The sequence below is a fragment of the Ictidomys tridecemlineatus genome, chromosome 15 (genome assembly GCF_052094955.1).
Source record: "Ictidomys tridecemlineatus isolate mIctTri1 chromosome 15, mIctTri1.hap1, whole genome shotgun sequence".
Taxonomy (NCBI): Eukaryota; Metazoa; Chordata; class Mammalia; order Rodentia; family Sciuridae; genus Ictidomys; species Ictidomys tridecemlineatus.
Genome location: NC_135491.1, coordinates 12734587 through 12757319, shown reverse-complemented (window position 1 = coordinate 12757319; position 22733 = coordinate 12734587). Strand labels below are relative to the sequence as shown.

Genomic DNA, 22733 nt, shown 5'->3' with positions numbered 1-22733 from the left:
TGCTAAAACTAAATATTCAAGGACATGAATTTAATGGGCTACTGGATACAGGTGCAGACCTTAGCATCATCTCTCGTCAAGAATGGCCAAAACATTGGCCATTACAACAAGCCACTCAAACGCTTCGAGGCCTAGGAGTGGCGACTAATCCTGATAGAAGTGCAATGGTATTAGATTGGAAGGATCCTGAAGGATGTGAATATGTATTGGATCATCTTCCCGTAAATTTACGGGGACGAGATGTCTTAGATCAATTAGGTTTGACATTAACAAATAATATCAATCAAAATGCACCCACTATTATGGCTAGACAAGGTTTTAGGAAAGGAAAAAGATTAGAAAAACAAGAACAAGGTATAGCAGCACCAATACAAATAGATCAAGGAACAGACAGACATGGGTTGGATTTTCACAAAGGGCCACTGAGACAATAAAAATTACATGGAAATCAGAAAGACCAGTATGGGTTCCTCAGTGGCCCTTGACTAAAGAAAAGATACAAGTAGCCCACGATCTGGTCAAACAACAATTAGCGGAAGGACATATACAACCTGCTGTATCTCCCCATAATACTCCCATTTTTGTCATGAAAAAGAAATCTGGTAAATGGAGATTATTGCAAGATTTAAGAGCCATTAATAATGAAATGGTTATTATGGGACCTGCTCAATCGGGGATTCCTCAATTGTCTGCTTTGCCAAAAACTTGGTATGTTTTTAGTTATAGATATTAAAGATTGTTTTTTTTCAATTCCAATTCATCCTGAGGATAGTCCACGTTTTGCATTTACTATCCCTGCACTGAATCATGAAGGTCCTGATCAGAGATATGAATGGAAAGTACTCCCTCAAGGGATGGCTAACAGCCCAACTATGTGTCAAATTTATGTTAACAAAGTAATCCAGCCACTTAGAAATCAAAATCCTGAACTACAAATATTTCAGTATATGAATGATGCATTATTAGCACACAAAGCTAAAAATACATTGCTAGAATGTTATGCCACACTTACAATTTTATTAAAAAATTATAATCTAGAGATAGCAATAGATAACGTATAATTAAATTTTCCAATTAATTATTTAGGAGTTCTATTATCCTCAACCATGGTCCGTCCACCAAAAATTCAAATACGAGTAGATCAACTCAAATCACTTAATGACTTTCAAAAGTTATTAGGAGACATAAATTGGATAAGGCCTTATCTAGGTATTCCAACAGGAGAATTGGGACCTTTATTTGATATCCTAAAAGGTCCATCAGATCCAAATTCACCCCAAATGTTAATGCCTGAAGCAAGAAAGGCATTAAAAATCATTGAAAATATAATGCATTTGGATAGAATTGATATAAGTTTGCCTTTATTATTTATTGTACTACCAACAAAAAATATCCCTACACGAGTATTTTGGCAAGAAGGTCCATTATTATGGATACATTTATCTTATTCTCCTAACACTATTCTTACTAGGTATCCTGAGGCTATAGGACAATTAATACTCAAAGGAATAAAAACAGCAAAGGGAGTATTTGGAATTTCTCCCAATAAAATTATTACTCCATATACTATGAATCAAATTGATGAATTAGCTAATGAGTTAAATAGTTGGGCAATAATCATGTGCAAATCTAATGTTTCATTTGATAACCACTTACCATCTAATCCTTTATTGTCTTTTTGGTCATTGCATCCTGTAATTTTTCCAAAAATGACAAGAAAAACACCTATCATGAATGCTCCAAATATATTCACTGATGGGTCAAATAATGGTACAGCAGCAATAGTTACACTGATCATACTTTTACATTTTTAGTACCCAAACAATCAGTTCAAAAGGTAGAGCTTAATGCAGTATTACAAACTTTTGTGATGTTTAAAGATTCTGTATTTAATTTATTTTCTGATAGTCAGTATATAGTCAATGCTATAGTATTCCTTGAAGATGCTGGTAGGATTTCCCATTCTTCTACTGTTTTCTCTTTGTTTTCCACTATACAAAGTTTAATCTGGGACAGAAAAGATCCATTCTTTATAGGACATATCAGGGCACATACAGGATTGCCTGGAGCCCTTAGTTTGGGCAATGATTTAGCAGATAAAACTACACATGACATACATATTTTCTCTACACTAGAAGAAGCTATAAATTTTCATAAAAGGTTCCATGTCAATGCTAATACTTTACAAAAGCTTTTTAAAATAACTAAGGAACAAGCTAGACAAATAATAAAACAATGTCAAAATTGTGTGACCTTTTTACCACAAGTTAATCTTGGAGTCAATCCTAGAGGATTAATACCTAACCATATTTGGCAGATGGACGTCACACACTTGCCAGAATTCGGAAAATTAGAATATTTGCATGTTACAGTTGATACTTCTGGATTTTTGATGGGCTCCCTTCGTGCTGGAGAAAAAACTAAAGATGTTATAGCTCATTGCTTACAAAATTTTGCCACTGTGGGCATTCCAAAACAGTTAAAAACAGATAATGCCCCTGGTTATACTTCTACCTCTTTTAAACAATTTTGCTCATCGTTTGGCATTACTCATATAACAGGAATCCCATACAATCCAAAGGGACAAGGCATAGTTGAAAGAGCTCATCAAACTATTAAAATGTACTTATTAAAGCAAAAAGATGGAATTGGGAAGGGGTATATATTCCCCAAAGATAAACTTAAAATAATCCTTTTTACTCTAAACTTTTTAAATTTGGATTCATCAGGACTTAGTGCTGCAGAAAGGCATATGTGTCCAAAAAATGTACATAAGCCCAAGGTACTTTGGAAAGATATTCTAACAGGACAATGGAAAGATCCTGACCCAGTAATTGTCTGGAGTCGGGGGTCTGTTTGTGTGTTTCCACAGGGAGAACAGCAGCCGATTTGGATTCCAGAGAGATTAACTAAAGCGATTTCTACAGACCAAAAAGAAGATGATTTAGCTCAAATCCATAACAGCTGATATCCAAAACTCCGATTTGGCTATCCTTACATCTGCGACAGAACCAGGATGCTTTTTTCAATATCTATTTTATTATTGCCCTTTCCCATATCATGAAGTTCTATTTTGTTTTTTGAGCTCATACAGACCTAGGTTAATGTTTTGCTGATCAGTTCTATTTTTTTTGACTATAGAGTTTTTAAACATTGCAATGGAGATTCAACCTGTAAAGTTATAAGGCCTTTACTATTATGTTATGTGTTGTATGTATTATATTATGTGTGCACACTTGTGTTTTGTGTTATATGTTTGAATGTACGTATGTCCATATATCATATATGATGAGCACTCATGAAAAAATGGATCCAAATATTTTTTTTATTCCCATGATTTAAATGGTTTAATTTAAATTGGGTAAATAACTGTTAAGAATTGTTTTTATATGTAAACAAAAAAGGAGGTTAACAGATCTGTTTGTTTACTTTCACCTTTCCTTTTCATTATATTTAATAATTCTCTTCAATATAATGTAAATTGTTAAGAAAATTGTTTTCTTTTAGTGCCTTCTGGAATGTTACACAATTTTTTCTTTAGCCATTATTGCCAGAATTCCTATCTTCATCCCAGTGCCAGTGAAGACAATGTAAATTGTTAAGAAAATTGTTTTCTTTTAGTGCCTTCTGGAATGTTACATAATTTTTTCTTTAGCCATTATTGCCAGAATTCCTATCTTCATCCCTGTGCTGGTGAAGACAAAGATAAAACTAATCTACAGTTTCTGCAATAGCCATCACTGAACTGCTTACAGAACTTGCCTAAACTATGTGTCACTTGTATGCATTGTGAACTCACTTGTATGCATTGTGAACTATCTGTTGGTGCAGCGACTTGTGGTAGTGTTGGGGTATTTTTGCTGATGATGTCATCGGTGGTACAATTTTCCCAAAAGGAGCCGTCAATTGGCTTAGTGTATCTTCCTCCCTTCTGCTTGTCATGATCATTCAGCTAAAATTTGGGGGCCAACAGAGGTGAGGCAAAGAACCTCACCCCCCCACTGGTACAAAGACCTCTCCACAGGTGTGGCTGTAAACTGGACCGGTAGTCAATGATGGGTAAGATCCAATTACAATGGTACCAACCTAAGACAGGAGGCTGACGCCTTGAGGTCAGCTCATCCGATAACGGGTAAGGACCATATGTAGTATTGGACAACCTAAGCCAGGCACGGTCCCTAAGCCACATGCTTGTTGTTTAAACAGAGAGGGGGAGATATTGAGAGCTACAGCCAAAGGGGCCCCAGCAAACTTCCAGCTGCCAGCAAACCTCCAGCTGCCAGCTGATGATTAGCTCACAGCGGCCCCAGCAACATCTAGCTGATTGGCTCCTCTGCGGTGATGTTCATTGGGCTGTTTCCCTGCCCTTCAGATTGCCAGCTGATGATTGGCTCACAGCGGCCCCAGCAACATGTAGCTGATTGGCTCCTCCACGGAGCTGCTCATTGGGCTGTTTTCTGCCCTCTCAGACCACGGAGCTGCTCATTGGGGGACTTCTTTGGTTCCGCCCACGCGACCCAGCCAATCGGCCTCAAGAGCAGGAGGATTGTGGGAGGTGGTGAGGCTTGTGTGGGTGAGAGGCTTGTGGAAGCCAGTGGTGGCAGTTGGGCTCTGAGGGTTTTTCCTGAGGAGCTGTTTTGCTTGGCGTTTGTAGTTCTAAAAATAAAGTTAGTTTCTTTTGACAAGTGGCTCCTGGATTTTGCCCAGCCAGACTGCGGCCGTGTAGCTCAGAAGTACAGTGCCCCTCAGATCAATCCCCAGCAGTGAAAGAGAAGGGGGAGGACAAAGGGCTTGCAAGGCCTGGAACCAGAGATGTTCCAGTGGCCAATAAACATGTGACAAGACGTTCAGTGTCATTAGTCACTAAGGAACCAAATCAAAATCACAATGACACCTCACCCCACACCTTCCTACATTCCCCAGGGACTCTGAAGAGCTGCAGTCACAGTGCCAGGCAGAAGCCCATCTACCCAGCACTCCCACGGCTGGGCACGTGCCCACGGGATGGGAAACAGGGACTCCAATAGCTCCCCGCAGGCTAAGGCTCGTCTCACCATTCTTCACAACAGGCAGGTGTGAAAACAACCCGTGTCCATCAATAGAGGAATTTATAAATAAACATGGCTTACAAATATGTTGGATTATTGTTTGGCCATAAAAAGTTAAGTTCTGATGAATAATACAACCTGGGTCAACCTGAAAACATGATTAAACAAGAAGCATGGCATGTGGTTGTATAATTTCATTTATTTTTTTTAATATTTATTTTTTAGTTTTTAGGTGGACACAATATCTTTATTTCATTTTTATGTGGTGCTGAGAATCGAACCCAGTGCCTCACGCATGCAAGGTGAGCGGGCTACCACTTGAACCACAGCACCAGCCTTGTATAATTTCATTTATATGAAATATCTGGAATAGGGAAATTCATAGAGACAGGAAAGAGATTCCAGGTTACCTGAGGCTAGAGGGTCCTCCGATGTGATAGTTTAATGGTCAGAGTTTTAGTGCAGGGGATGAAAAAATCCTGGAAATAGTAGTGATTGTTGTATATTTGAATGGACTCATGGCATGTATTTCTACAGTTTAAAGGGTTAATAGAGCACATTTTTGTAATAAATAATACACTATGAAAAGTTTTTAAGAAAAATGTGTATAAGATACACCCACTCTGCTTAGTGTGTGTGTGTATGTGTGTGTGTGTGTGTGTGTGTGTGTGTGTGTGTGTGTGTGTGTGAGAGAGAGAGAGAGAGAGAGAGAGAGAGAGAGAGAGAGAGAGAGAGAGAGAGAGAGAAAGGTAAAAGGGACTAGGGATTGTCCCCAGGAGCACTCTAACACTGAACTGCATTACATTTTTTATTTTGAGACAAAGTCAAACTAAGTTGCATGGGCTGGCCTCAAACTAGCAATCCTCCTGCCTCAGCCTCCTGAACAGCTGGGATGAGAGGCTGTGTCATGTATCTGGCCAGATAATCTCCATAATACTCACACGACACCAGCCAACTGCAGATATAGCTCATAAGGCCAGTGCTTGCCCCCAAAGCCTCAGCAGACACCTCCCCATGTCCTTCCTTTGAACGCTCAGGCACAGATGGCCCCTATGGAGGCTGCCCATCCCCTGGGGACACAGTCCTCCCTAGTCTGGAGCAGGAGTCCCCAGGACAGCTCCCGTCCTCTCCCTAGACTCACCCTGCACTGGGCAGAGTCAGGTACCCTGGGGACACTCAGAAAAACGGGACCCACTCTGCAGCCAGTAGGTCAGGGTCACCTTTGCCAGGGTCAGGGCCAGCTCTCACCATTTGGACCCTGGACAGCATGCCTGCTACAGTCCCTGACACTGGCCACAGGACTCCTCATGACCTCCAGGGGGCGACATGGGACTCACAGTCAACACTTGGCAAATGGATTCTGAGGCTTCCACTAGGTTTTGGCTCAGGAGGTGGACATGTGGCGAGATTTCCATCCACAATACACCAATAGAGGACAGGGTGCCTCCCACGAACCTACTCGGCTCTCACCCCCCTCTTTCCTGGGCCTGTGATGACCCTCTGAGCAAGCCTTTGCCTCTGGGTAACACCCATGGAAAAAGTCAGGGTGACCACAGGAGAGTCACTAGGTAGAGGACAGAGGCCACCCAAGGAAGGCATGGGCAGGCCTGAGCCACAGCTGCACCAAACAATGGACAGGGAGGGTCTCCCTAAAATCTCTCCCTGAGGACCAAGGAGCCCACGTTCACCTACCTCCACTACCACAGTCCTCCCCTCCCAGGACACAAAGGGTGTGAAGTCCTGAGAGCCACTCAGAGGCCAGGCTGGGGACACCAGGACAGAGAGTGGGTCCCCTCACCAGCCATCACTCAGTGGCCCCCTTCTAGACCCCAGAGCTTTCTCTGTCCCCTTCCTGTAGGGAGGAAAGCCACCTTCCCTGAGCAATTGAGAACATGGGGAAAACACAGGGCTGACCTGGGATTCTCTGTCATAAAGGAAACATGCCCAGGTTGAGGGGACCCCAGGGGTTCCCTGGGTGGTGCTGAGAGCCCTGAGGCCAGGACACAGCTGAGGCCAGTGCTGGGTGAGCCACTTCTCTCAGGGGACAGCGTCCCCACCTGCCTTGCGCCTCAGGGTGTGGCATGCAGTAGAGAAACCCAACAGGGAAAGCAGAAGGGACAGGAGCGGGACTGAGAGGAGGGGACAGAGAGGTTCCTCCACAGAGACCCCGCCCCCAGCCCTGTGACCCAGGAAAGTGCTCCTGCCCTGGGAGGAGGCTGAGCTCAGAGAGGAGCAGGGCAGCAGGGCTGACTGGCCTGGGCCTCGGCTTCCCAGCGGCTCTGCAGTGAGGCTCCTTCCACAGAGGGGACAGAGCAGCAGGGACCATGCAGCCCCCCTCAGCCTGTCCCTGCAGAGGGGGCATCCCCTGGCAGGGGGTCCTGCTGACAGGTAAGAGGGGACAGTTCCCTGAGGAGGGCGGGAGGTGGAGCACAGTCTTGCTGGTGTCCCCTGGGGAGGACACGACCCTCACAGGGGACACAGGACTTCACACTGTCCCGTTGAGAACCCATTGGGAACAGAACACAGAAGACAGACAGAAGCTCACCAAGAGGAATGGATGAAGGGGGGTGGAAAGCTCAGGGGTTCTCTTCTCCAAGTGAATTACCAGGGGCCATTGTATTGAAAATCGGTGTTAACAACTCTGTCAGGGCCACCCTCCAAATAGAAAGGCAACTTGAGCACTGGACATTCGGTCAAGCCACCAGCCTCAGACATTGGCACACAGACACCTGGACGCTCAGGGTGGAGACCCTGCTTCACTCATCCACAGGAGGCTGAGCCTGGTCCAGGCCATGGGCTACCACAAGGTCAGACTAGTCTCTGCCTCCTGGAGCTTCCTCTCTAGAGGGCAGGAGGCTAGGCCAGAGGGAGATCTGCAGGTGAGGCCAGGTGCTGTGTAGATCTAGGAGGGCAGAGAGCAGGGAAATGTCCACAGGGAAGACCTGGGGTCTGTAAGGAGGTGGTCAGGGGAGGAGGGTGCCCAGGTGCCCTGGGTGTGAGCAGGATCTGAGGGCACTGAGGGGCCAGCCTTGCAGACACCTGGGAAAGGTGTTCCCAAGAGAGGATGACAGGTACAGGGGTCCTGAAGGAAAGGAGGTCATGCTGCTGGCTTTGACCCGCAGACACACATGCACATACACCCCAAGGCTAAGGATGAGGACTCCTGCTGAGGACCTGGTCCCCATCTTTCCACATCATTTGAAGGGCCCAGTATTGATGGATTTCTCTCTCTTCCCTCCTAGTCTCACTGTTAATCTCCTGGAACCCGCACCCCACTGTCCAGCTCACTATTGAACCAGTGTCTTCCAATGTTGCTGAAGGGAGAGACGTTCTTCTACTTGTCCACAATGTGTCGGGGAATCCTGTAGGCTACGCCTGGTACAGAGGGCAAATAACAGACCGTAGCCGTCTAATTGTATCCTACTCGAATATCACACACTCAGATTTCCAAGGCCCTGCATTCAGTGGTCGAGAGACAATATACCCCAATGGGTCCCTGCTGTTCGTGAATGTGACAAAGGGGGACACAGGATTCTACACTCTTGAAACCATAGATGCCTATTTTTGGACTGAAGCAGCAACTGGAGAGTTCCGTGTACATGGTGAGTGATGCCCCAGCCCTCTGGGTGTTCGAGGGTTAACTCCACTGCACACACAGAACCCTGAGACCTGGTCTGCCTCCCTCCTCCTGTGCATTATGTCCCCACAGTGGAGTTGGAGCATTTAGTGCAGGACACATGCAGTGTAGAAAGACTTCAGAAGATCCGAGTCCTCTGCCTGAATCCACTGGCAGAGAGCAGGGTGGTCTGGTGGGAGGCTCGGCCCAGGCAGAGCAGTCTCAGCCCAGCCCCTGTTTCCTTCCCAGGAGCATGGCCCTGAGAACGACCCTGCAGGACTGAGTCAGGCCTGGCCTGAGGGCCCTGGAGTCCTCACAGAGAAGGGTAGTCCTAGGGTGTACCTGCTCCAGACCTCGGTCCCAGGCTCCTGGCTCCAGGTGACCCTGAGGACATGTGGCCAGGGTTGGACTTTGGCTTCCTGTTGAGAGCCGCTGGGGAGCAATGATTTACTGGCCACCTGATCTGGTAGCTCCTGGAGGTGGTCACCAGCCAGGGCACAGTCCCAGGAGCCACATCTGGGCAAGGGCACCTGGGCATCTCCTTCTCCCAGGACTAGGTGTGGTGAGCACAGAGGGACAGGTGCCTCAGGCCAATTAGGTGCCCTGATGGACCTCTATGAGGCTCCACAGGAAGGTCCATGTCCCCAAGGGGAAGGAACAGAGGAAAGAGATGCCCTTGGAGCTCCTGGTCCCCCCGGGACCAGCCCAGGGCGCTCTCACTGGGAGGCAGATCAGAGTAGGGGCTTTTTCTTTGGGGGCAGCTCCTCTAAACCAAGGTCAGGTTACTGTGAGGATTTCAAGGTTAACTTAGAGACAACATGGTGAACCAGACACCACTTCCCAGGTATCCAATAAAGGGAAACTGAGGCACAGGGAACACAGACCATTGGTGGCAGGTCAGTGGTGCATGTCACTCTGTAGCCAGAGCCCTGTGCTCTGCATGCTGAGGACCTATTAGGTATCTGTGGACCAGAGACCAGTCATTGGCTCAGGGCACTGGCAGCTGGAGGGGACAGTGTGGTCTGGCAGTGGGAGCAAATGGAGGATAATCAGTTTTTACTCTGGAACCAAATTACCTGCCTCAACAGACTGTCCAGGCTTCCCCCTCCCACAGCTGGCCCACACCCTCCCTCACTGAACTTGAAGTCTCGTGTTTCCTGGTGTGTTGGGTGTCACTTCCTCTGTAGCAGAAGCTGTTTCTTTTTTAAAATATTTTTTTAAAAAGAGAGAGAGAGAATTTTTAATATTTATTTTTTAGTTTTCAGTGGACACAACATCTTTGTTTCTATGTGGTGCTGAGGGTCTGGGGGCAGTAAGGGGAATGGGGGTTCCATGGATTGAACTCAGGGGCACTGGACCACTGAGCCACATCCCAGCCCTGTTTTGTATTTTATTTGGAGACAGGGTCTCACTGAGCTGCTTTAGCCTGACCATTGCTGAGGCTGGCTTTGAACTCATGATCCTCTTGTCTCAGCCTCCTGAGCCCCTGAGATTACAGATGTGCGCCACCAGCCCAAACTTCTGGAGCATAAGGAATAGGACTTTTCTTTCTCACTCCCCACCAGAGCCTGCAGCCAGCACAGGGCCCAGTGTGTGGCCAACACCCAGTGGTTTTATGACAAGGGAGGGAAGAGCATGAATGAATGACCCTGAACCTCTTCAGAGCCTGGAACCTGCATGTGCAATCCCAGGGGGTTCTGCCACCTGCTCCCTGTCCCTCCTGGAGGCTGAGGCTCTTGCTCCATCCCACCAACCACCTCTCCTGAGGCCACCCAGGAGCCACATCACAGGATGCCCTTGGGGTGGCCAGGCTGTGGAGTGTCTTCAGGGTGGCCCTGGGTCAGTTCTGAGGCAGCCATGAGGCTCGTGGACCTGGGGCTTTAAGTCACTGTACCCCCACTGCTCCCTGCCATGGCGATTCTGGCTGTCTTGCTCTTGCCTGTCCGTCCTCTCCCTCCTTCTCATTCAGGCAGGACTGGCCCTGCCCTGCACAATGAGCCATGCCCTTCCCTCCTGCACTAATGGCCATCTGTCCTGTCCACCTCCTGCTAACACCTGGGGCCAGGCCCCTCCTGGCTGTAGTAAAGGGCACAGAAACAGTCGAGGCAGGTGCCCCTGGCAGGCTGCATCAGGGACAATGTCACCCACTGTGAAGGAGGCCCCACTGTGTCCCTTCCAGGGCTCTTTCCTTCCATGACAATGACATGTGAAATAGGCCAGGACACAGGTCTGAGCATCTCCCCCATCTACTCTCTGCACTGACTCAGCGAGGGGGGCAGAGGCAGGACAGGGCTGCAAGCCCCTAGGTCCCAGGCTCCTTACACCCAGATGACTGGTGGCTCCATCCTGGTCCCTAAGTGGGGCTCAGGCTCCTCCAGTGACTCCCAGGACCTTCCCCAAGGGGGAGCTGGACTGAACGGTGCTGTCCCAGGGGCTGTCTATTCCATATGTGCCTGTGTCCCCATGAGGACACCATCACTACAAGGGAGGTCTGTCCCCACATGGTGTGATGCTCCAGCCACGGTCACTTACATTGGGCTCTAGGCCCTGATTTGGATCAATTTGATGATCTCACTGCACTTCCTGGGGTGAAAAGAACAGGAAGAAGGCATTCCACAGGCCTGTGTCAGGTGCTTCCCCCTTTGCTGAGTCTCCACAGCAATTGGGAACATAGACTTCTAGATTGATTAACATGATCAATAATACTTCTCTGAGTTTGGTGTTGTGCCTCATTTTACATAACAGAGACCCTCAGATGTCCCCTCTGACCATTCAGTCCTCCACCAGGACCCACAGGTCTCTCCTTACTCAGGAGGCTGCTGGTTTCAAACTGACCTTAGCAGCTGCCTTGGATCATAATGTGACCCCTCAGGACTTCAGAGCTCAGTCTAAGACACTGTGCTCCTTAGAGCAATATTTCTTTCAGAAAGGAGTCTTAGATCCTGGGTATTAAACACTATTTTCCCATATGGGAAAACTTTACCATTCCCCATTTCTACCCCAGGTCTGCCACACACAAGCCCACGAGGCCGTATTTTCAGCAAGGTCCTGGTCCCCTCTTCCACCTCTTAGTGCTGATGTGTTTGGAACCATCCACTGGTCTCTCAGGACAATTCCACCTGCTCTCTGCAGGGGGACAGAGACCAAGGACAGGATCATGATTCTGCTCTAAACCTTGTCTGTCTCCTCACCCTAGAGCATTCTTTGGACTCATGCTTTGTCTTTCAAGTGTCACTGGCTCCTGTCAGTCACCAGGAAACACCTGAGCAGAACTGCCCCCCTTGTGGCCCCAGCCTGACCACCAAACTGAATGCCCCCTGGCCTCCTAGTGTGGGATTTCTGTTAACACACCCCATTCTCACATCAGGCTGTGGGGTTTTCTTGGGGTTTAGGCACAGTGGGGTGTCCCATCGTGACCCACCTCTAGGATGGCTTTGAGAACCAAAGGCTCAGAGGACACACATTTGGGCCGAGCCCTGGAGTCCATGCAGCTGGAGGGACTCTGCGTCTCAAGGCCAGCCAGGGCCACCGAGAACCAGGAGAGACACAGGGTTGCTAACTCCCAGTCCTGGGTCTGTCCAGGACCAAACTCTGCAATTAAGTGCACCTGTGAGAAACTCTGGGCTTCTCCCACACACTGCCCAGGGGGCCCCACATCCTCTGATCCCTCAGATCCTCCTGCATCTGCCCTGGATACCCACTCTGCCTGGTTCTTCAGGACTCAGGTTGGTGGGAGGTGAGAGGCCAGCCCAGGTAGAAAGACACATTTGTGGGGATCACAGGGCAATCCTCTCTTTGTTGTCTGCACAGAGAAATTACCCAAACCCAACATCACAATCAACAACTCCCAACCCACGGAGGGTGAGGACTCTCTAGCATTAATGTGTGAACCTGAGGTTAATTATGCAACCTACCTGTGGAAGATAAACATTCAGATGATCCCAGATAGTGACAGGCTGAAGCTATCCAACAACATCAGGATTCTCACTTTATTCAATGTCACAAGGAATGACACAGGACCCTATGAGTGTGAAACCCAGAACCCAGTGAGTGCCAGCCACAGTGACCCACTCACCCTGAGTATTTCCTGTGAGTAACTTCTATTCCTCCATTACCCTGGCTGTGAACTCAAACACACAGGGCCAGAGGCTGGGCCACTTAGTCCCTCTCGGGTCCAAGTACACAGACCCTCTCTCCTGGGCACCTGGACTGGCGGTGAAAATAGCTCCAGGCACATCCAGGCAGGCCCAGCCTTGGGCCATGAATAGGAGGGGAGGGCTTGTGGTTCCCTGGGGAGGCCTGGGGTCACCCCCTGGGACAGAGAAGCAGGGGAATGTCACAGACTAATTTCAGTGAACAAAGGGGTTTGGTTGAGACTTTCTGTGAGTGTGTATGGTGCTGGGATTTGAACCCAGGGCCTCATGCATGCTGGGCAGATGCTGTACCACTGTACTCCCCAGCCTAGTTGTGACTTTTAAAATAAACAAGGTTGTGACATGGATCAGTAGTTATATTGTGGTCTTCTACAGTCTAGGAACTTCCCCTTCCCTCTGATGACATTACATGTGGCTTTATCTGTTTGTCCAGATGGCCCAGATGCCCCCATCATAAACCCCCCAGACTCACATTTCCGTCCAGGGACAAATCTCCACCTCTCCTGCCACGCAGACTCTAACCCGCCTGCTCAGTACTCTTGGTCTCTCAATGGGAGGCCCCTGGAATCCACACAGGAGCTCTCAGTCCCCACCTCTCTACAAATAATAGCGGATCCTATGTGTGTGTCGCCCATAACTCTGTCACTACCCTCAATAGGACCACAACCAAGAATATTACCGTCTCTGGTAAGTGGACCCTGGAGCACAGTATCAAGTGCTGGGTGGAGTCTTGATTTTTTTGGAAACAACGTGGAAAAAGTTACTTCCTAACCTGGCACAAGCAAATCCTGTCCTTGCCTGAGCCTCCCACTCTATCCCAGATACTCTCCTCTTGCTTCTGACTTCTCATGACTAATCTAGGGTCCAGCCTGGAGTGTGGGGAGAGGCTTCTACCAGACCCAGGAAGTCCTAGGTAGTGGAAGGAGCTTCCCAGAGAGGGGGAGTGTCCTTGAAGTCAAGTCACTTCTTTCTGTCACTAACTTGTCCCTTTCTGTCACCTCTCTGCTTTCTTTTACCTCCTCCGTGAGCTACAAGGAATCTGCATGGCTTTGCAATAGGTTCATCCTCTTTTCCCCAAATGACAGGAGCAAAGCCCCCTCAGATGGGGGACGAGCAGCTCTGCTCCTGTCCTGCTCCGACTCCATCTGGGGTGGGAGGGGTGGGTGGGAAAGAGGCCTGGGAGGCCCATCTGGAATCTGGATCAATCCTGTGGTCAGTTGGTGCCTCCCAAGTCAGGAGCAGGGGAGGGAAAGAGCCAGCCTGGGTGCAGATGCTTCTGAGTTTTGTCCTGGCTCTGAAGTCCCCAGGTGCATAGGGTTGGGAACACAAGCCCATGTCATGCACCACGGAGAATAGCAGAGACGCACACCTGGAGGGACGGGAGCCTCACCTGCAGAGTCCCTGGGAGACCGGGCAGGGCGGTGCCAAGAGCATGTGTTTGCAGAAAGGACAAGGTGCTGGGGTTGGTCAACACTGTGACCTTCATCTCCACAGGATTCTTTCACTGGGATATTTAATCCACAGGCCAGGAAATAAAAGTCCTCTTCAAACTGACAAATCCTGTAGATTGGAATTTCTCCAGTCACTAAGGTCATGAAGACGGGCTGGACCATCTTCATTCCCTGACAAATTATTTAATGAAAACTATTTAATGAAAATTATTTAATGCCCCTGAATGTAAAGCTAATTCCTGCCTGAGAGCCTGACCTCTAGAGGCACAGAAAGTACTAGAAAGAGGTTGCACAAGAGTGGATGGAAAAATTGTTCCACCTGAGGATGAGCTTGCTGGACAGATCCTACAGAGATGTCCAGGGACCCTCAGGGTGATCTGAGGTTGAAGGAGGGGCAGCACTTTCCTTACATTGTCACCTGAACGATGACACCCAAAGTCTGCAGAGGGTCAGGGCCACCTTTTGGGGCACCTTACACAACTCACTGGGGCCCTGAGCACTGGCTGAGGTCTCTGGGGAAGGAGCACCTCAGGTCTGCAGCTGAAGCTCCTTCCACAGAGGGGGACAGGGCAGCAGCAGGGACCATGCAGCCCCCTCAGCCTGTCCCTGCAGAGGGGCATCCCCTGGCAGGGGGTCCTGCTGGCAGGTAAGAGGGGACAATTCCCTGAAAGAAGGTGGGAGGTAGAGGGGGAGCACAGTCTTGCTGGTGCCCCCTGGGGAGGACACAACCCTCACAGGGGACACAGGCTTCACATGGAACCTGATGGGAACAGAACCCAGAAGAGAAGCTCACCAACAGGAAACTCTCAGTGACCTGGAGCTGATGAAGGGGGACGGAAAGCTCAGGGGTATCTTTTCTTGGGCATCTCCTTCTCCTGGGACTGGCTGTGAGGAGCACAGAGGGACAGGTGCCTCAGACCAAGTCAGATGCCCTGATGGACCTCTATGAGACTCCATAAGAAGGTCCATGTCCCCAAGGGGAGGAACAGAGGAAAGAGATGCCCCTGGAGCTCCTGGTCCTCCCGGGACCAGCCCAGGGCCTCTCACTGGGAGGCAGATCAGAGTAGGGGCTTTTTCTTTGGGGGCAGCTCCCCTAAACCAAGGTCAGGTTACTGTGAGGATTTCAAGGTTAACTTAGAGACAACATGGTGAACCAGACACCACTTCCCAGGTATCCAATAAAGGGAAACTGAGGCACAGGGAACACAGTTGCTGAATCAGGTCACACAGACCATGGGTGGGAGGTCAGTGGTGCATGTCACTGTAGCCAGATTCCCATGCTCTGCATGCTGAGGGCCTATTAGGCATCTGTGGACCAGAGACCAGCCATTGGCTCAGGGCACTGGCATCCTGCAGGGGACAGTCTGGTCTGGGAGTGAGAGCAAATGGAGAATAATCAACTTTTTCTTTACAACCAAATCCCCTCCCTCAACAGAGTGCCCAGGCCTCCCCCTCACAGCCGCCCAGGACAGAGTGTCAATCCTGCGTTAACTGAGAAATCCTTTACATGTGAATCCAACCATCTAAGCCATCAGGACTGGGCTGGGCGTCCCCATTCCCTAGTGGTCACTGAACTGCTCTACTCCAGGAAAATCCCGCCTGGGTCCAAGGTGGACAGGTTGATAATCCCTCCTTCCCCAACATACATGACAGAGGTTCCAGAAATCACCAACCAAACTTTTTTAGAGTCACTGCTGTGGTGTGAATGTGCCCCCAAAAGCATGTAGTGGTGACTGAACTCCCAGGAATCTGAGGTGTGGCCTCAGGGAAGGACGTAGGTCCCTGTGAAAGGAACAAGAGAACTAGTTCCTGAAGAGGTGGCTTTCTGAAAAGGGGTGAGTATGGCCCCTTCTGCTTCTTCTCTCCCATGTGCTCTCCCCATGGGGAGCCCCCGCTATTAAGATGCAGCAAGCAGCCCTCCTCACATGGGGCCCCTAGATCTTGCACTTCCCTGGCTCCAGAACAGTGAGCAGGAGTCTCTCTTCTTTACACACCACCTGTCTCAGGTGCTCTGTTAGAGCAGCACAAGATGCACCAAGACCAGCACAGAAGTTCTGGAAGATAAGACACAAGAGTCCACGGGAAAACCCGCTTGATAATGAGGTGGATGGACCTGAGGCCTGAGAAGAGGTTTCCCATCTGGATCCCAGAGAGATATCAAGGGGAGCAGTGGGGTCTCCCTGAGGTCATCTAGGGTCAGAGGGATGTTCAGCAAATTCCTATGTTAAGATGAGGAACCTGAGGAGGTTGCTGTGTAGTCCAAGGTCAACGTATTGCAGTATATTTTGTAGTTTCCCAGAACAGACTTGAACCATTTCAGACCCAAGAGCATAACAAGGGCATCTTATTTCAGGGTCCTCAACCACTGTCCATGGCCTCAACCATCCAGCTCATCCTCTGGACCACCTCACCCACATCACGATGGCCCTGAGAACAGATAGACGTTTCTGAGGACAGACAGGGCCCCAGGCCTCAGGCCCGCTGTTGGTCAGCCCCCTGATGCTTTTCCACAGGGCTTGTGGCCCAGCCCTCCCTCAGAGCCACCAACACAGAACCACACTCTGTGGTCATGACCTGCCTCTCAGGTGACCCTGGAATCTCCATCACGTGGATCTTCAATAGCCAGACTCTGCAGCTCACAGACAGGATGCAGCTGTCCCCGGACCACAGGACCCTCAGCATAGACCCCGTCAGACAGGAGGATGCCGGGGAGTATCAGTGTGAGGCCTCCAACCCCGCCAGTTCCACCAGGAGTGACCGCTACAGACTGGCTGTGATCTGTGAGTAGCTTCGTCCCACCCAGTGCTTCCCTCACATATTTCACTGCAAAGGGCCATCATATGGCACCAGCCATGAGCATGGGGTAGATGCCAGAGCTTGGAGAGAATGTGGTTGACTACCCAGAAATTAGGTGCCTTGATGTCACCTTGGTTCTGATCTGACCCGAGCCTAGGCCTGGGCTAGACAGTCTGTGAGGTCTGCCCGCTGACACTGTCCTGAGATGGAAGGAAGAAAAGAGGAAGAGGGGGTGGGGTGTGGCTCAGTGGTAGAGCACTGGCCCGGTCTGTGTCAGAACCTGGGTTCAATTCTCAGCATCAAACAAACAAATGAATATAATAAAAGTCCTTCAACATCTAAAAAATATATTGAAATAAAAGAGAAGAGGAAGAGACCTTAACAGGAGCAGGAGCAGGATGTGGCCCAGCTGCGTGTGGAGAGGGTCAGGCTAGAGCACATGCAGGTTTCACAACCAAACGTGAGGAAATCGCCAGAAGCAGAGTCAGGAGGACATGGTGACGACATGACAAACTGCACTGGGAAGTGGCGCCATTTCCTTCCACCCTGTGTGGCCCCTGCAGGGCCCAGCTGGTTCCCCTGAAGTCCTGACCTTCAGCCCTTTCTCTTCTCTTTCAGCAGAAGAGAGGACCCCAGGCCTCCCTGTGGGGGCCGTCGCTGGCATCGTGACTGGGGTGCTGGTCGGGGTGGCTCTGGTGGCCGCTCTGGGGTGTTTCCTGCTCCACACAAGAACTGGAAGGTACCCAGGCTTCCCCCACCTGATCCCACCCAGGAGACCCCAGGCCTGAGGAAAGGAGGCCCGTCCTCAGACTCTGGCCTGACTCCCACCTCCCCACTTCCCCAGGACCCTCCCCTCTCACCCTGCTGCCCCCCGTCCCTCACCAGCTGCTGGCCCTGGGCTGATTGCTCAACAGCTGCCTTCTCTGCACATTGGTCACCAGGACCTGTCCCCACAGCACTGGTGTCCCTCCCTAGACTAGTGTTCAACAGGGCACCTCCTGCAGTATTTGCCCCACACCAAGAGAGGGCTGAAGCTGTGTGTATGAGGGGTCCTGTCCCAGGTCACTCAGGGCAAGGGCTGGGGCCTGGAGAGGAAGGAGGGTCCACTCTGCTCACCTCCTGTGTGGCCCAGGGCCCCTGATGTGTGACGTGGGATCCCAGGGCCCAGCCAGATAGTGTGTCCTGGAAAGTTCTTTGCCTCCTGGTCACATGGGTGGAGAGCACAAAAGGCCACTGTCACATTCCCTCATCTCCTGGCCTGAGCAGAGGGTCCTCCACAGCAGGGTCACCAATGGGGGTCGGGGAGTTTCAAGATGCACGTGGTTCCCAATGTCTTGCCTACGTGGTGATCCTGTTTCCCTGACCCCAGGGCCTGGACCCCTGCACTAGTCAAGCCCGCCTGCTCTAATTCTTCCTCAATCCTCAGTCCCTTTTCTGGGTCCTTCAGCCATCGTTCTCCTGGGTCTGCACCTGGGAGGGCCCTTCACCTTGGCCCAGGGCAGCAGTGTCTTCTTAAGGCCTTTCCTCCCCTCCCCTCCCTGGGCCCCCTGGTACACAGACCTGATGGAGAGAGGAAGGTTTCACACGCTCCTTGGAAATGGGGTACCCTCCTCATCCCCTATCTGACCCCAGCCCATGACCCTCATGAGTAAGCCTGACCTTTCCTAGGGCCAGTGACGAGCATGGCCTCAGAGACCACTGCACACCAGCATCATGACACGGTAAGTGCCCCCTCAGCCTGAGGGTGGCTGGGAGCCCCAAGGCCTGCCCCACAGTGTCCACCCTTGCCCACAACCACACGTCCAGGGTTGAATGTTTACACTGGGGGTTTAAGGATCCCCGTCATCAAACACAACAGGGGACCCACCTGGCCAAGCCAGCCCAGACTGTGGCATCTGGTCTCCTCATGTTCCTTGGCTCCTTGGGCCACTACAAGGCCTACAGGGTCTCTCCCTGGACATGATGTCCCCCTGACACTCTGAAAGTTGAGGACCCCTAACCCCTCCTCATGTCTGCTAACTCTTGTCTCTGTCCCCAGGCCAAGGTCCCTCTGACAGCTCCACCTCCCTGGTAAGTCCCCCTGCTATCTCTACACAGGGGACTTGCTCTGCAGACTCAGGGGCACTGTCAACCCCCACACAGCACAGACACCCCCACTCATGTTGGACCAGGACAAGGTTAGCCTGGCCCTGGCCGTAGACTTGGCCACTCTCAGGGACAGGTCCACCATCACTCTGTCCTCAGCCCACCCTACTTCCTGCCATCTCAGGGGAGTCCTGGTGCAGCGTGGGTGCTGGGAGCTTCTATCAGTGGCCCTGGGTTAATGATGGGGACCACAGTCTGGACAGAAACTGGGGTGTCTGTCCTGAAGTGGAGGCTGGTGCTCAGGACACAGAGCTGGTACCTCCTGAGAAGAAAGGGCTAAAGCAGACACAGGGAGTAAGCTCTGGCCTGTCAGAGACCAGAACCTTCCAGGCACCACCCAGCACCTGCTCACTGGAGTCCCAGCCTTGATGAACCTCCCATGCTGACCCAGATTTCCAATCTCCCTCCCTGCCAGGCCTCACCCCCTGGCCACGGAGCTGCTGTCCCCATCTACCAGGTGAGTGTGGGTGATGACCCTTGCCCACAGTCCAGGGCGAACCAAGAGATGCCCCTCCCCACACCTTCCTGATCTTGCCAGGAAACAGCAGCCAAAATGGGATCAGGGGGTGGTGAGCAGGGGAGGGGGGGGCTGTGAACAGGAGCCTCTGAGCCCAGACAGACACAGGGACAGAGCAGTCCCAGGTGGGCCAGGCCTAGGAGTTCACGGTTTCCTGGTTCAGAAGGGTCAGAGCCTCTTTGTTCTTTTTCAGGAATTACTAAACCCTGACCTGGACATCTACTGCCAGGTCGACCACAAGGCTGATGTGGAATTTTAGTTTCCACCACACGATGCTCCATGTGGGCTGAGGGAGGGTCCTGCTAGACCCCAGATGCTGGGTGATGGGACAGAGGTGGAGCCTGAGCCTTACTGGACGCTGGAACCTAGAGGGGGTGGGGTCCCTGGGGATTCTAGAGACACAGGCTGCCCTGGCCTCTCAATGGCCAGAACCAGGCTGCCTGTGCCCAGGAGAAGGGGCTCCAGGGAGAGGGAAGGGCCACTACTGGTCACCTGGAAAGGCGCTGAATAAAGACCCCCTTCCCTCCTTCGCTCTTTTGGTTCCTGTGGGAACGTCTCTTGGCAGACACTCCCCTCAGGGTCCAGGTCAGCTCTCTCCTGTGTCACGCAGGGGAATCGTGGTCTCTACGTGGTTCCCACAGGGTTTCTCTTCCTGGGAGACAGGGGCTGGGAGGTGGAGCCAGGGCAAAGGTCGGTCTGTCCACAGGGAAGGGTGAGGGTCCCCAGGCCCTGCAGCCAGCAGAGCACTCAGTGGCCCTCACGCTCCAGGGCAATTGATTTCTTCTCTGTCCAAAGACCAGAACTCAGGACATCTTCTTGGCAGGGACAGTGACTGTCAGAGTAATCAGGGGACAGGGGCAGATCCAGACTCAGGTCTGAACAAGGGCCTCAGGCACTGCCCGAGGCTCCAGCCCTGCCCTCCCATCACCTTCCACTCTGCCCTGCCTGGTCTCTCTGGAACCAGCCTCCTCTCCACCCTCCAGCACCCAGGGCAGAGGCTCAGGCTCCCCACATGGGGCTCTGCAGGCTCCATGGTGATGGGACAGAGGGTCTCCTCCCTTTCCTGGGGCCTAGGATGTCCACTGCAGCCTACTCAGTACACCTGGGCACTGATATGACTTCTTCCCTAGGACTGGAAGGGTGACATTTTCAGATACGTTCACGTGGATCAGGCCACTACATTCCTGGAAATCAGATATCCAAGGACTAAAGATCAGGGACACTCCGCGGATGCCTGAGAGTTTTCTGTCCTGAGATGAGAAGTAGAAAGGGACCCTTGGAGAGTCCCCCGTGACTCAGCTCTGGTGAGGCTCGTCCTGCATGAACATAGCATTAGGTCACACACGGTGACTTCTCTAGCCTTGGTTTCCTGGTGCTGCTGCCACAGACTGGCTCCAACACAGTGGCTCAGAAAACAGAATCAAGGTGTCCTGAAGCTGCATTCTTCCGAAGCTCCAGGGTGCACAGGAACACAGTCCCCTGTGCCTCAGGTCACTACTGCATCTTAACACTTGATGGAAACTTTTAACTCACTTCTGGCCCCAGGGCACATCCGGGAACCACAGCAGCTGGAGCTCCCCCTGAGCACAGCATCCTGCTCCCTGAGCCACACGTGAGCCCCCGGGAACCTGAGTCAAGCAGAGTCCTCCAAGCCAGGTGTGTCACCCGTCTTCCTCCTTCCCATCTCATCCCATCCATGTAGACAACTCTGCCCCTGTAGACCCAGCCCTGGCCCTCCAGGGACTCAGGTCCTGTCCCTGCAGTGTCCCTGCAGGTCACACTCACACCACCCAGGCTGCCCAGGGGAAGGGTCTCCTGTGAGCTCAGGGGAGCCTCCCTGACTAGGATAGGGTGGAGTCCTCCTCTCCTTCTGCATCTGAGCAGTCCCCAGGGTCCTCTGTACCCTGTCCCTGCAGCCACCGTTTCTCCCTGGACACAGCCTCAGATCCCGACAGGCAGAGTTAAGGTGCTGTCTCTCCAGCAGTCCTTCCCATTCCTACCTCGTGACGATGCTCAGGCCCTTGTGACCCTCCTCTCAACAGGTGCCTTGTGCTCTGGGCTCCTGAACACCTGCCCCCACACGTGCCAGCTTCAGGTCAGTGACAGCCACCAGCTCTGACACCCTCACCCACGGCGGGTGTCTGAGCAGACTCACCAGGTGGGACAGCTGAGGCTTCAGCAGGCAGGAGCACCCTGGTCCCTCTCCGCAGCAGGCCCCACCAGATTTTTGTCCAGAGCACAGCTTCAGGTCACTACTAACCCTCTCCAGGGACAGGCACTGAGGTAGCTGCCACTAGGAAATTCCACTGCCAAGGACACCCTCAGCCCATGCCTCCTCACACCTGTGAGAGGGACAGACACCTACAACACACCTGGCCTCACCATCCAGCATGAAGGCCACTCCCAGGCTACTTACCACCCCAGGCCAGCTGCAGCCTGAAGAGCGACCTCCTTGCTGCTCTCTCCCTGTGACAGCAGGTGCTGCTTTTGCCTGGGGTGCCCTCCACCCCCGTCAGGGGACCCAAACCTGCCTGTGCCCCACCTCAGCCACACTCCTCAGCCACTTGTTCCTCTCCATCTTCGCTGAATCTCACAGAGAGGGACAGCCCTCCTAGCCCCTCCCTGCTCACTGCCATCCTTGGGTGCTCATCACGGGGTCTGCAGGGGTCACCTGTGCTCAGGTTGGTCATTTGTGGGACCAGGCACACAGGAAAAGCGTCCCACATGCCTTCGACTCTCAGAAGGGAAAGTAAACAGAGAACAACTCCAACCAAAAGTCAGAAGGCAAGGGCGTCCCAGGGATTCCTAACAGTGCACCCTCTGGGTCATGATATTCAGGAGACACCACCCTTTGAAACCTTGAGACAGATGGACCCTCCTGAGGCTGCCCATCCCCAGGTGCAAAGTTCTCCCGACTCTGAGCAGGAGTCCTCAGGACAGCTCCTCTCCTCTCCCTGACTCACCATGCACCGGTGTCAGGCACCCTGGGGACCCGCACTGAACAGG

General features: G+C 51.5%; 1 protein-coding gene across 1 annotated transcript in view; it reads left to right on the top strand.

Annotated features, from left to right (window-relative positions):
* LOC120887843 (cell adhesion molecule CEACAM3-like) overlaps positions 1–18045 on the top strand; it is a 68473-nt gene extending 50428 nt beyond the window's left edge. Inside the window, exons 18-23 of the mRNA XM_078033346.1 lie at positions 7421–7436; positions 8291–8650; positions 12475–12753; positions 16783–17049; positions 17684–17804; positions 17910–18045. Of these exons, the coding sequence (XP_077889472.1) occupies positions 7421–7436; positions 8291–8650; positions 12475–12753; positions 16783–17049; positions 17684–17804; positions 17910–18045 (1179 nt within the window). The remainder of the gene's footprint in view (positions 1–7420; positions 7437–8290; positions 8651–12474; positions 12754–16782; positions 17050–17683; positions 17805–17909) is intronic.
* The last annotated feature ends 4688 nt before the right edge of the window (positions 18046–22733 follow it).